The sequence below is a fragment of the Chrysemys picta genome, chromosome 1 (assembly GCF_011386835.1).
Source record: "Chrysemys picta bellii isolate R12L10 chromosome 1, ASM1138683v2, whole genome shotgun sequence".
NCBI classification, from domain to species: Eukaryota; Metazoa; Chordata; order Testudines; family Emydidae; genus Chrysemys; species Chrysemys picta.
Genome location: NC_088791.1, coordinates 202,524,105 through 202,536,150, shown reverse-complemented (window position 1 = coordinate 202,536,150; position 12,046 = coordinate 202,524,105). Strand labels below are relative to the sequence as shown.

General features: G+C 43.8%; 1 protein-coding gene across 27 annotated transcripts in view; it reads right to left on the bottom strand.

Moving 5' to 3' along the window:
• The window catches only part of CASK (calcium/calmodulin dependent serine protein kinase), a 412,098-nt gene that overhangs the window by 104,079 nt on the left and 295,973 nt on the right, over positions 1-12,046 (bottom strand). For 26 of the 27 annotated variants that reach the window (XM_005301770.5, XM_005301765.5, XM_005301766.5 and 23 more), the window contains one exon: positions 385-506. The exons of the other annotated variant lie outside the window; for it this stretch is intronic. In XM_005301770.5, coding sequence (XP_005301827.1) covers positions 385-506 — 122 coding nt within the window. The remainder of the gene's footprint in view (positions 1-384; positions 507-12,046) is intronic. 27 annotated transcript variants of the gene reach the window in all.

Sequence of the window (12,046 nt, the reverse complement as noted above, 5' to 3'; positions counted from 1 at the left end):
ATAGAAGTCAGATATCAACAAAAGAGCCACATTCTGTGAATCAGAATATTTTTAACACTATACCCATTTATTCAATGTGTAAACTCACAAACCAAGTCATTAATCACGTGTGCAAAAATCGCATTTTTAAAACTCACACTATGCAGTACGATAAACTATAATATAGTTGTATTTTAATATCAAGTTTTCCTTGAGTAATTTCTTACATTTACCACTTATTAAATTCATATATTTTCTTGTTTGTAACAAAGTCAAAAGTAAGCAGGATACAGAAAAAAGAAGCAAATACTACACAGTGAATTTAAAATTCCATCAAAAATGAAGAGAAATATTTAGCTATTAAAGAAGAAAATATATTCAAATTTCTACTGTAAAAATACTTACATCTAGTAGTGTGTGAAGATGCTGATCCTGAAAAACACTGTGTAGAAAATCTAAATCTTTTTCACTGCAGTCTGTAAGCGCATGAATTTCCTCCAGGCTGTCCAGCACCTGTGAGACTGCTCCTGCAGGCAAACAAGCAGAAAATAAACCAATAGAGCAAAGACTCATGGTAAACTGACCTTTGGAACAGGAATCTTTCACTTCATTCACTGTGACTATCTAAAACAGGATTTTAAAAAGGCTAGAACCTTTATTGAAGAACACACTGAATGAACTTAATGTTATTTAACAGTGCAGTATACATCTTCATTTATTCACAAGCAACAGTTTAAGAGAGCTTTAAGAATGTCTTTGTATTTTTAAAAATCAGATAACAATAGGGATGGATGTTTAGGTGAATTACCAGAATGCTCAACCTGCATTTGCTTCATCTTACAACCTACAGTTAGTCTTGAATTTTTCTATAATTAGCTGAAAATATCTGAAGATTTGACACTTTATCCAGCTGTTTATCTAGAAAAAAAGTGTATGAACATAAACTGTGAACCGGGAAATGAGGAACAGCTGAATAATCATTGGTAAATTTCTAAATCCCAATCACTTGCATTGTCATTCTATATTTCCCTCATTTCTCCTCAAAATGTTCATTTATGCTGTTTGTTTTTATAGTCTTATTTGCCAACATACAGTAGTGAACATAAAAAGTCTGAATGTTTAAAATATATATTCAATTAAAAAAGGGTGGTCTTAAAAATGTCTCTTCTTCAGTAATGTTAAAAATCAATTAGTTCAGCTTTTTTCTCCTAAAAATATCCTTGAAAAACTGGGATCATTCATATTAGAACATGCAAAAGACTACTATAAGAATTTCTTGGCTCAATGGACAAAAAGTGGCAAAAGTAAAGGTATAAGGAACCTCATATCACAGTAAGTGCAATTCTTAACATAAGATTTTTCCTTACAGTGGAGGGGAAATCCACAACCCCCAAGGATTTCTCCCCCACCATAAATCTGGACAGTGAGTGATTAAAGATGTGCAGATGGCTCCTCTGACACCCCAAATCAATGCATGTGTGTTTTATTCTACTTAGGCTTTTAAACTATGCCTTCTGCCATGGTATCTAAGTGTCCCCATCTTGCCATGCTACTGAATAAGTGCTCCCCCCACACTTGCCTGCAAAAGAATTGAGGCAATAGAATAGCATGGTCGCAGGCATCAGAAAACTATTTCTGCATCTTCTACATGAGAGAAAATGATGGGTTTACCACAAAAAGATACATCTATAAACAGTCTAAATCTCTTTATAGTTTGGAAATTGGGTCTGAAGTCTTATGAGATTCAAGATCTCTCATTAGAATACCTGGTTTCACAAGAGCCAGAAATACTGTGAAAGTAGCCCCTCTCATAATATTTCCACTTTTCCCCCAAACTAGAAAATGGAGAGATGAACGAAAATTAGAAGCACACAATGTTAACTCGGCTTTATCAGACCCTAAAAAATGGTTGAGATTTGAGAGAGTTATTGAGGAACTGTAACGGGGTCTACAAATCCCATACTGAGCATAGACAGTCTCCTGTTTACAAGCAAGCAGCTTGATCACACCCCTACGCAGCTGCTAGAGCTGCCAATCACAGAGCTGCAGCCAATAGAAGAAACAAGGCCTGCTATAAACGGGAGCGTACAGACAAGGAAAGGGAGACAGAAGGGCCTGGGATAGCAAGGTCGTGACAGCCTTATACGAGGCTGCCTCCAGGAGACTGAAGAGTGACTACAAGCCCAAAAAGTGAAGGGCTGACAGGATTAATTAGAGGTGAGGGTCCAGGAACTGACTTGACAGAGCAAACTAAGGAGGGCCAGTCAGGAGAAACTGAGGCCCATCAAGAGACCATCCCAAGAGGTGGTGACAGAAAGGTTCGGGTGGATTTTTATTTTATCTGAATTAGTTCACCCATCCCTAGAAAGAGTCAGTCTTTTGTTTTACCATAAGGAAAGCACCCTTAAACATTTTAAAACAAAACACTTGTTATCAAGGTGGTGGAGCAGGACCCAAGGCCTATCTACAATAGGAAAATAAGGACTCTTACCACTCCACCAGTGCAGCTCCACTGGTAGTAGAAACAGGGGTAGTGCAGACAGGGTTCAGATATTTTTACCACCATTTTATCTAACCATTTATTTCTGGCTTTTTGGAGAAGGTTAAGATTATGCTCCTGGAGATAATGAGTGGAAAGGAACTTTCTGTAGTTGATTCACTGGGAGGCTGAGTTGAGTTAATTTTAGTTTGTGTTTGAATGTTTGTTTTTTTAACGCTGCTGACTTATTATGCTATTGTAAAATAGATTTAGGTCCTCTGATTATTACTTTTATAGATCTTTTACTACTACTTAAATTTAAAGAAAGAAATAAAACAGATAAATATCACTAGAACCTGAATTCTATTTACATTTTCCATAATTACTACAACCAGTGGAGTTACACTAGTGGAGAAGTACAGGCCCCAGTTTTCCTAGTATAGATGTAACCTGTGTGCTACAGCTATCCTCCATCAACAACCTTGATCTACATTGTCAGTAGAGCGCTGTAGGAATAGGAATTTCTGTCATGTGGAAAATTTCTCATGTCTGAATTCTTGTCATTCAGAATTAGAACAAAAGTTGGACATGTGAAATTTTCCATGGAAGGGTCTGTAATGGGGCATACAAGCCTCTACGCAAGGCAGGATAGAGTTAATGGGCTACGGAAGGCCAATTACCCCCAATTAAAACACCTATAGCCGGAAATAGGCCTCCAGGGAGGGGCTTAAAAAGAAAAGCCCTGCTCATTTGGAAGGGGCAAGCAGAGAGAGCAGATGGAAAGTGTCGTGGAAGAAAAGGCTAGGTAGGCCCAGGGACTGGGGAAGACTTATGCCTAGTAGAGCTACCAAAGGAATTTAGTTTATGTTGCTTTACGCTTGTTTTGGACTTTGAATGTCCTGGAAAGGGTAGAACTGTTAGAGACCTAGCCTGAAGGCTGAGTCTTTGTAACCCAGAAGATAGAGGGTAGGAAGAGCAGGACCAGCTGGGAAACTGAAGCAAGTGCTTGCTGTACCACACAATGCCAGAAGGGGGCGCTCTGGTAAAGACATGCAGTAACACATGGTGGAGAATGCAAAGTAGTTGATCAGCCCTTGAAATTGAGGGGAAATTGAAGCTTGCGAGTACTGACTGACACTCCTCCCAACCTGGGTAATTGGGAAAGATGTTGGAGGTGGTACCATTGGTTACTGCAGCAGCAGTAGACAGCCATGCTACAGTGGCAGCAGGAACAGCACAAAAAGACGCAGATGCTGCTCCTGCAATTGATGGAGAGCCTGCAGAAACAGCAAGAGGTACAATTTGCTACTCAACAGCTGTTGCAGGAGTCCCACTTCCAGCAACAAGAGTGGTTGCAGAAGCAGCTTGGCCAAGTTGCTCCGGGGGCTTTGGCTGGTACTGGAGAGAGTAGCTTGGGCAAACTGGTTCCTCGCGTGTCAACAATGGTGGGGCCAGAGCCTGACCAGGAGGATCTTTCTCTGTACCTTTGAACAAGTGGCCAGTGCAGTGGGCTGGGAAGAGCACCATTCTGGATGTGTGAGATGCAAGCAGCCTACTGCATGGTGACTGACAAACAGGCAGGCTCCTATCCTGTGATAAAGGCTGTTCTCTTGGATAGATGGGGACTGACAATGGAAGCGTACCAGCTTGTTTCTGGGTTGAACCATTCCTGCAGAGACCACGACCAAGGGTACTGGCTCAGAGGTTATGGGCATAATCATCATGCAGCAAAATCCCAGAGACCTGTTCCACAGGGAAAATTGTGGACCAAGTGGTCCTAGGACAGTTCTTGAAGGTTCTATCCATGGGAGCCCAAAACTGGGTAAGGCAATTCTAGCTTGCCTCAGCAGGTGTGGCCCCCAAGTGGGAAGAAATCTCTTTTGAGGCCAAAGGAACCAAGTGGCCTGAACGGTATGGCAGACTAGGAGTGGCCCCTACGGGAGACCAGAAGAGGAGATATCCCAATCTGGGGAATTGCAGGATAGACCTCAATGGGAGAGGGTCCCTGAGTAGCCCAAAACGTGTGGATGCACAGGAGCTACCAAGGCTCCAGTCACTCCTACAATCTAGCAGAAGCACGTCTGGGTGTGGTCAAGAAAGCAGGGTCGCCTGGGTGGGGGGGAAGAGGGGCAATTTGCCCCAGGCCCCATAGGGGCCCCCACGAGAATATAGTATTTTATGGTATTGCAACTTTTTTTTTATGGAAGGGGCCCCCAAAATTGCTTTGCCCCAGGCCCCCTGAATCCTCTGGGCGGCCCTGCAAGGAAGTCCAGTGGTGTGCTTCAGATGCTCAAGCACAGGAATATCAGACAAGAATGTGATTACTTGGGATGTTTTTACAGGCATATTTGTGCCCTTAGGTCCTCTCTGAATGGCAATGGGACTCAGCGGTATGTGGTACCAGTTTGGCTGCAGGCATGTCTGTGGAATATCTCATGAACTCAGGTTGCAGGCACACACTTGTTTGCGGAAAATGGCGTTTTGGTAAAGAGGATGGACTGGCACATGGTGCGACAAATGTCTACTACCACCAATGGCAGAGGTTGAGCTGGGAGTACAGGGCTAGAGAGGTTAGCTATGTATCGGGGTAGTAAAGGATCTTCCCTGACTTGTGAGTTTTGGAAGTGACTGGCAAGGTTTCGCAACCCTGCTGTAGAGAAAAGTAGCACCCAACCTGGCGGAGAGGAAAGGTGTCATGAATCCAGAGCAACAGCTTAGAAAATCAGTGGCCCATCGGAAGAAGAGTGGAGGAAGTGGGAGGTTCAAGTTGAGATAGCTGATAGGGGCAGAGAAAAAACCCTTCATCATCTTAAAAATGTACAGAAACAGCTGAAAGATTATCAACATAAGCACCTCCCAGTAGAAGATCACTAAACAGACGACAAAACTAAAATAAGAATTAGCACGATCTAGAGTCTAAATCGGGGTGGGCAAACTACAGCCCACAAGCTCCCACTAGGGAGCTGGGTCGGGGGCCAGACCACGTGGTTCGGCCCTGCTCCGGCTGGGGTGCTGAGTCAGGGGCCAGACCACAAGGCTCGGCCCTGCTCCCGCTCTCCAAACCCCTCGATCCAAGCCTAAAGCACCCTCCTGCACCCCAAATTTCTCATCCCCAGCCCCACCCGGAACCTGCACTCCTTCCTGCACACCCGCCCCAGCCCTGATCCCCCTCCCGCCCTCCGAACCCCTCGGTCCCAGGCTAGAACACCCTCCTAACACCCCAAACTCCTCATCCCCAGCCCCACCCCAGAGCCCACACCCCCAACCAGAGCCCTCACCCACTCCTGCATCCCAACCCCAATTTTGTGAGCATTCATGACCAGCCATACAATTTCTATTCCCTGATGTGGCCCTCCGGCCAAAAAGTTTGCCCACCCCTGGTCTAGGCGGAGTATGGGGAACAGGACTGCTTGATGCTGGAGCAAGAATTAGCTAGGCTCCAGGCAGGGAAGAATGCCAAGGAGTGGAATCTTATGACAGAGACTGGACAGTGTACAGTGGGGATCTGGACAGTACATCATGCAGAAGCAGGAGCTATGTGGGTCACTACAGCCCCTCATAAACAGGCTAGGGCCTATGTGGATGGCCGGGGTGAAAGTAGTGTTCCCTTGTGGAAGGGGAGTCAGGGGACAGCCCCTCTGCAAGAACAACTCATGGCCACAGAACATGCTCTACAAGCAACCCTGAGAGAAAAAGAACAGCTGACTGTGGAACATCAGACAAGTCATGGAGTGGTCATCTGCCTATGATGATTAATTAACCTGAAGGAGATTTGGAGACTGAGTGTGGAAATCTCAAAACCCCAGGGAAAGAAACCTATAGAGCCTGTTAGGTACACTCTTAAGAGGGTGGGTGTGTAACGGGGCACACAAGCTTCCATGGAAGCAAGAAGGGGTTAATGGACTACTGAAGGCCCTATTAGCTCAAGGTATCTGGAACATGAGGTAAGCCTCCAGGAAGGAGCTTAAAAAGCAAAGCCCTGCTTAGTTGAAGAAGGCAGTAAGTGAGAGTAGACATGGAGCTCTCATTGTGGGAGACATGGTTGGCTAGGGCCAGGCGCTGAGGAAGATTGGTGTCTAGCAGATCTTCCAGAGGAACAGGAAGACTATGTTACTCTACACTTGTTTTGGACTTTGAGTGCCATGGAAGGGGTAGAACTGTAAGAGACCTAGCCCTCAGGCCAAGTCTCCGTAACCCAGAAGATGTTGAAGCATGGGCAGAGCAGCACAAGACCTTGTGGAAAATTAAGGCAAGTGGTTGTTGCACCAGACAGGGCATGAAGGGGTGCTTTGGTAAGGACACGTAGCAATATGGACCTTTCCAAAAAATATCTGTTGGCAATTATTTGAAAATTTCTGTCTCAGCTCCCTGGCAGCCTACAGGGGGTTGTTGAGGAGCCTAAGGAGATGGGTGGGCAAGCTGGCAGGAAAGGAGGCAGGCAGGCTAGATTGTCTGGTTTCCATGAAAACTTTCAACATAATCTACATGTTCTGGTGAAATGTTCCAATAATGCAGAACTAGCATTTTCTGACAGAAAACTGTTCAACTGTAAAATTTTCAATTAGCGCCAACTGTCATACTGCCATACAAATTGGAACCTGTAAGATCACTTCCATCCCCTTGGCTCCTCCAATGCAGCAAAACACTTAAACACAAGCTGAAGTACTTTGCTGGATTAGGGCTTAGATGACTAATGGGTTTGTCTATGTTCGGTTTCTATGAAAATATACAGGTGTGACTGTGGAGGAAAGGCTGTAATTCTCATGTGATATTGTTAGAAGAGCCTTTTGTACCTCTAAAGAATGGTTACATGCCTTAAAGTAACTGTGGTTCTTTGAGATATTGTAGTCAGTGTGGATCCCACTTTAGGTGCACATGTGCCTCATGCTTGCAAGATCAGATTTTTTTTTAATAGCAGTGTCCACTGGGTCTGCACATGCGCTCCATACTTTCATTTGAGGGCATAGAAAGGCAGGGTGGATGCAACCCTCACTCAGTTCTCTTGCACTTCAAAGCCTGTGTTGCTGAGGACTCCAAAAAGCAGGGATGGAGGTCAGGTTGTGGGATCCATACGGACTACATCTCAAAGAACCACAGCTACTATAGAGTAAGTAACCATCCTTTCTTCTTTGAGAATATTTCAGTATAGATCCCACCAGGTGTGACTGGAAAGCAGTATCCCCTCTGGATTGTGGGATTAAGATGTGCCAGTCTCAGACCGGGTCCACACTAACCCCCCACTTTGAACTAAGATACGCAACTTCAGCCACGTGAATAATGTAGCTGAAGTTGAAGTACCTTAGTTCGAACTTACTGCGGGTCTAGACGCGGCAGGCAGGCTCCCCCATCGACTCCGCATACTCCTCTCACGGAGCAGGAGTACCAGCGTCGACGGCGAGCACTTCCGGGATCGATCCCAGAAGATCAATTGCTTACCGCCGGACCCGGAGGTAAGTATAGACCTACCCTTTGTCAAATGATGACTGGAGTACTTCTCTCCCAAATTTGGCATAAGAACTAGTCACCATATCATGAGTGTAATGCTTGTAAAAGTCAGCTTTATACATCTCAGATACTGACACATTTCTGAAGCAGGCTGAAGACACAGGGAGCACACCCTGACATTCACTAGCTAACTGTTAGTAGGTGGAAATACTTTGTGACCCACAAAGAAATTCTCTGTGATGAGATCTGGCTTGACCTTTTGATGAGTCAGATATAGCCAGAAAGCAATGAGGAGACAGTCTAAAGGACTTGGTCCTGCCCAGGTAATAGAGCAAGACTCTGGGAATGTCCAAAGAAAAGTACCTTCTTTTCTTCCTGAAGCCACAATTGATGCCGGGGCGGACTGGAATGTTAATCATAGAAGATTAGGTTTGGAAGAGACCTCAGGAGGTCATTTAGTCCAACCCCCTGATCAAAGCAGGACCAACCCCAACTAAATCATCCCAGCCAGGGCTTTGTCGAGCCTGACTTTAAAAACCTCTAAGGATGGAGATTTCACCACCTCCCTAGGCAACCCATTCCAGTGCTTCACCACACTCCTGAATAAACTGATTCAGATGAAACTCCAGGACACCTTAGGGATGAACTTGGAGTGCTGTCTCATTACCATCTTGTCCCTACTAAAGGATGTGTGAGGAGATTTGACTATGAGCAGCGTGGCACTTGCTGACATTCAATGCTGAGGTGACGGCCACTAGAAAGACGTTTGAGGGTAGGGTGATGTAATCAAACAGTCCAACAACAGCTTGAATGGAAGCTCTAAGAGCTTCAGGAGGAAGATGTTGAGATTCTACGTAGGAATTAGGTCTCTAACAAGTGAGCAAGTATTCAGAAGGCCCTTGAGGAATCTCAATACTGACTAATGCCATTCCTGCCACCAGGGTGCCTGAGCCCTATCGGGAGAGCTGGCAGGCCTTTCAGTGATGTCAACCTTGGTCCTCAGAGGAAAGGTTTTTTGCTTGAAGGGGGTGAGAACGTACAGCCTGGCGATGGAGAGAACAGCTAGACCTCCCCATAGGCAGTGCTGAGGAACACCGTGCTCTCGGTAGCAGGGTCTGTATTGGTACTGGCAGCTGTCTCGGTACCGATGACAGTCATGTTTTCCTGGTGGCTTATCTTCTGTTATAGGTATCAATGCCGAGGGGTGCATTGCCAGAGTCAATGCAGGCTCACCAGCCCTCAATGCCATGTGGGGCTTGGTGGCTTGGTCCCCTGCGGCTTTAGGTGGTCTATCTTTATGGGAGGATACTGAAATGTGCCTGGTGTGTCTGCCTCTTTGTTTAGAGCAGCCCATTTGGTGTCAGACTTCAATATCAGAGGTGCCTGTGGCATGGGTATGGTCTGATTTGGTGCCGGGGTATCAGTGCTGATGTTCGTGTTTGTACCAGGTCTTTCCTTGGCATCATCTTCTCTGCACTTGTCTTCAGAGTTGCTTGTCTGCAAGATGGTGTGCTGGATGAGCCTGACTTTTCTGCTACCTGGACTGTGGAGCTCGTCTCCGCAGGATCTGAAGATACCTATATAGATTGCTCCAAGAAATGAAGATTCCACTGTGTGTCTTGCAATTTGTAGGTTCTCATGGAGAATGAAAGGCACACTTAATGTCTACTCAGTATGTGGGATTCTCTTAAGCAAAAGAGCTGCTGCTGTATCCATCTTTGAATGGAATTAGCCCACTGCAGGACAGGCAGGGCTTGAAACCCAAAGGTTTTGAATCTGCCATTTTGAGAAATCCCGTGGGGGGGGGGGGGGATGCTGTACTGGAGGTCTGAGTATCAATCTTCAGTCCAGATGCATTGATATTGTTCACAGTAGGTGCATGTCCAAGAATCGGAAGATTTCTGAGGGTTTTTTATGAGGGGTTTAAAGAAATTTAGCCAAAGTAAAGACCTAGTGTGTCAGACATGCCAGCTTGTGCCCCCCTCTGCCCTTTATGCCCTCGTACAGGAACATACAGAGTGCATGAATGGCCCCAACAGACATGGCTATTAAAAAAAATTTTGATCTCATGCACGAGGTGCACCTAAAGTAGGATCTACATTGATGCATACTCGAAGAAGAAAAAATGATTAACATTTATTTGAAAATTTCAAACCCTTTCTCTGGTAATACCAACTTTTCTGTTAAATAGCGAGCAGATAAACATTTTACTATAGAAAAGTGAACAGTGTTTTCTTCATTAGCCCAATGATTTATTTTACCTTTCACATCCAGTTTAGCAACATTTAAGCACATGCTTAACTTTAAGCATGTGTTTAAGTTTAATTGAATTCCACATTCTTAAGTGATTTGCTGGATTTGGGCCTGAATGGAGTAGGCACAGAAGGATATGCCATACTTGTATTTCTGCTGCTAGAAGAGGATATAAATATTTTAATAAAGAGGGTGATAAGGAGAACATTCATTTCTATTCATCCAGGTCAGGAACTCTATTTCCAACAATTTTATTTTAAAAAGTAGACCCGTGCACTAGGGTGGTATCTTTATAATAACTGACACTCTGCCCCATATTCATAATAGTAGTATAATTATGATATGATTATGACAATTATGATGCATCTTGTACAAATGTGTCATGTGAAATGTCTATGGAAAAGTTATGATTTGTGAATATGATTATCCTATTTGTATGAATGTATCATTTTTGTATCTGGAGTTATGAATATTGACTATGTATTTCTATATCTAATGCGTTTACTCCTTGGTAAGACTCAAAGGTTCACTTGCATTCAGGCTAGTCAGCACATCATGAATGGCCTACTCAAGTGGAATGACCCATCAGTAAAGACAATGAGCCACGGAAAAGGCTTGTCCTCACCTGGCAACGCTTCAGCCAGCCTATGAATAATGGCTGCTATGACTCAGCGATGCATGCAAGGGCATGTGACCAGACCACATGATACTGAACTCCATTTTGGTACCTGTATTTTTCCACAAACTGGGCTGGGAACCCAGCTTAGAATAAAGGGGTTCCCGCCATATGGAAAAACTATAAAAGAAGGAAGTGACATCACCAAGGGGCCTCACTTTCTCCACAACTCAATACCTGAAGATACCTTAGAGGAACAAAGACTTTGAACAAGGGAAGTGCTGGTCGCAGGCAGGAAAGAAGGAAACCTTGCCTATATATGAAACATCAACAAATTGCTTGCACTATCTAACTGGGTGCAACGCTGATTCAAATTCTGTTGTTCAAATAGTTCACTTATTTCTGAATATAAGGGGTTTCAAAACCTAATGCTTGCACTAACCCACTGCTAATCGTTACTAGTTGGAATATTTTTTTCTTTGGGGGGGAAAAAAAAAAGAGTACCTTTTGCCTCTCTTGTTATAATTCTATCCTGATTCTACCTATGTATAGTAAGTCTACAAAAACTTTACTTCCTATAAGTTTGATTTTTCAAAAGCTTCCAGCTATTTCTCCCATCACTTTTACAGCTTATTCACATAGTATCTTTTGTACTTTACCCTACTTGGACAGTGAAAAGGAATTTCAATCGTAACCTGATCAGTGATTTCTTCATAGTTATTTCCTATATATTACATAATTATATACAAAAAGCTAATGGAATGAGAAGTATTTTAAGTACAGAAACAAACACACACAGGTGACTTAGGCTCCCACAACCTTAACTCTGTCTCCTTGTATGTTTGCATTACAATGGGTACTTTCATTATTTGGTTATGCAATATATATGAATATAGTGCTACAAAATAATATATATATAAAAATCTCTAGAATTACAGAAAAGCATGTAGTTTAAATATACACAAATACCCACATCTTAGACCCCAGCATGCAGCCCGAGTGGTTGGGCTGTACATCATAGGCAGAAGAAAAAGTCCTTCAAACTTAACAGTGCAGTCTTAGTGGAAATACTGGCCCTAACTCTGCCTCTAAAAAGTCACTTTTCTTAAAACCAATACTTTTCTGTTGCTCTGGCTAGTCTCAACCCTTGCGTATTTCAGATTTAATGATACTGTGACCAAATACAAGGCCTGAAAGAAGCAATACAAATCCCAGAGGGAAGCTAATCCCAGAGTCCTCAGGCAGGGGAGAAACTTGCTGGTGATTTGGGGTGA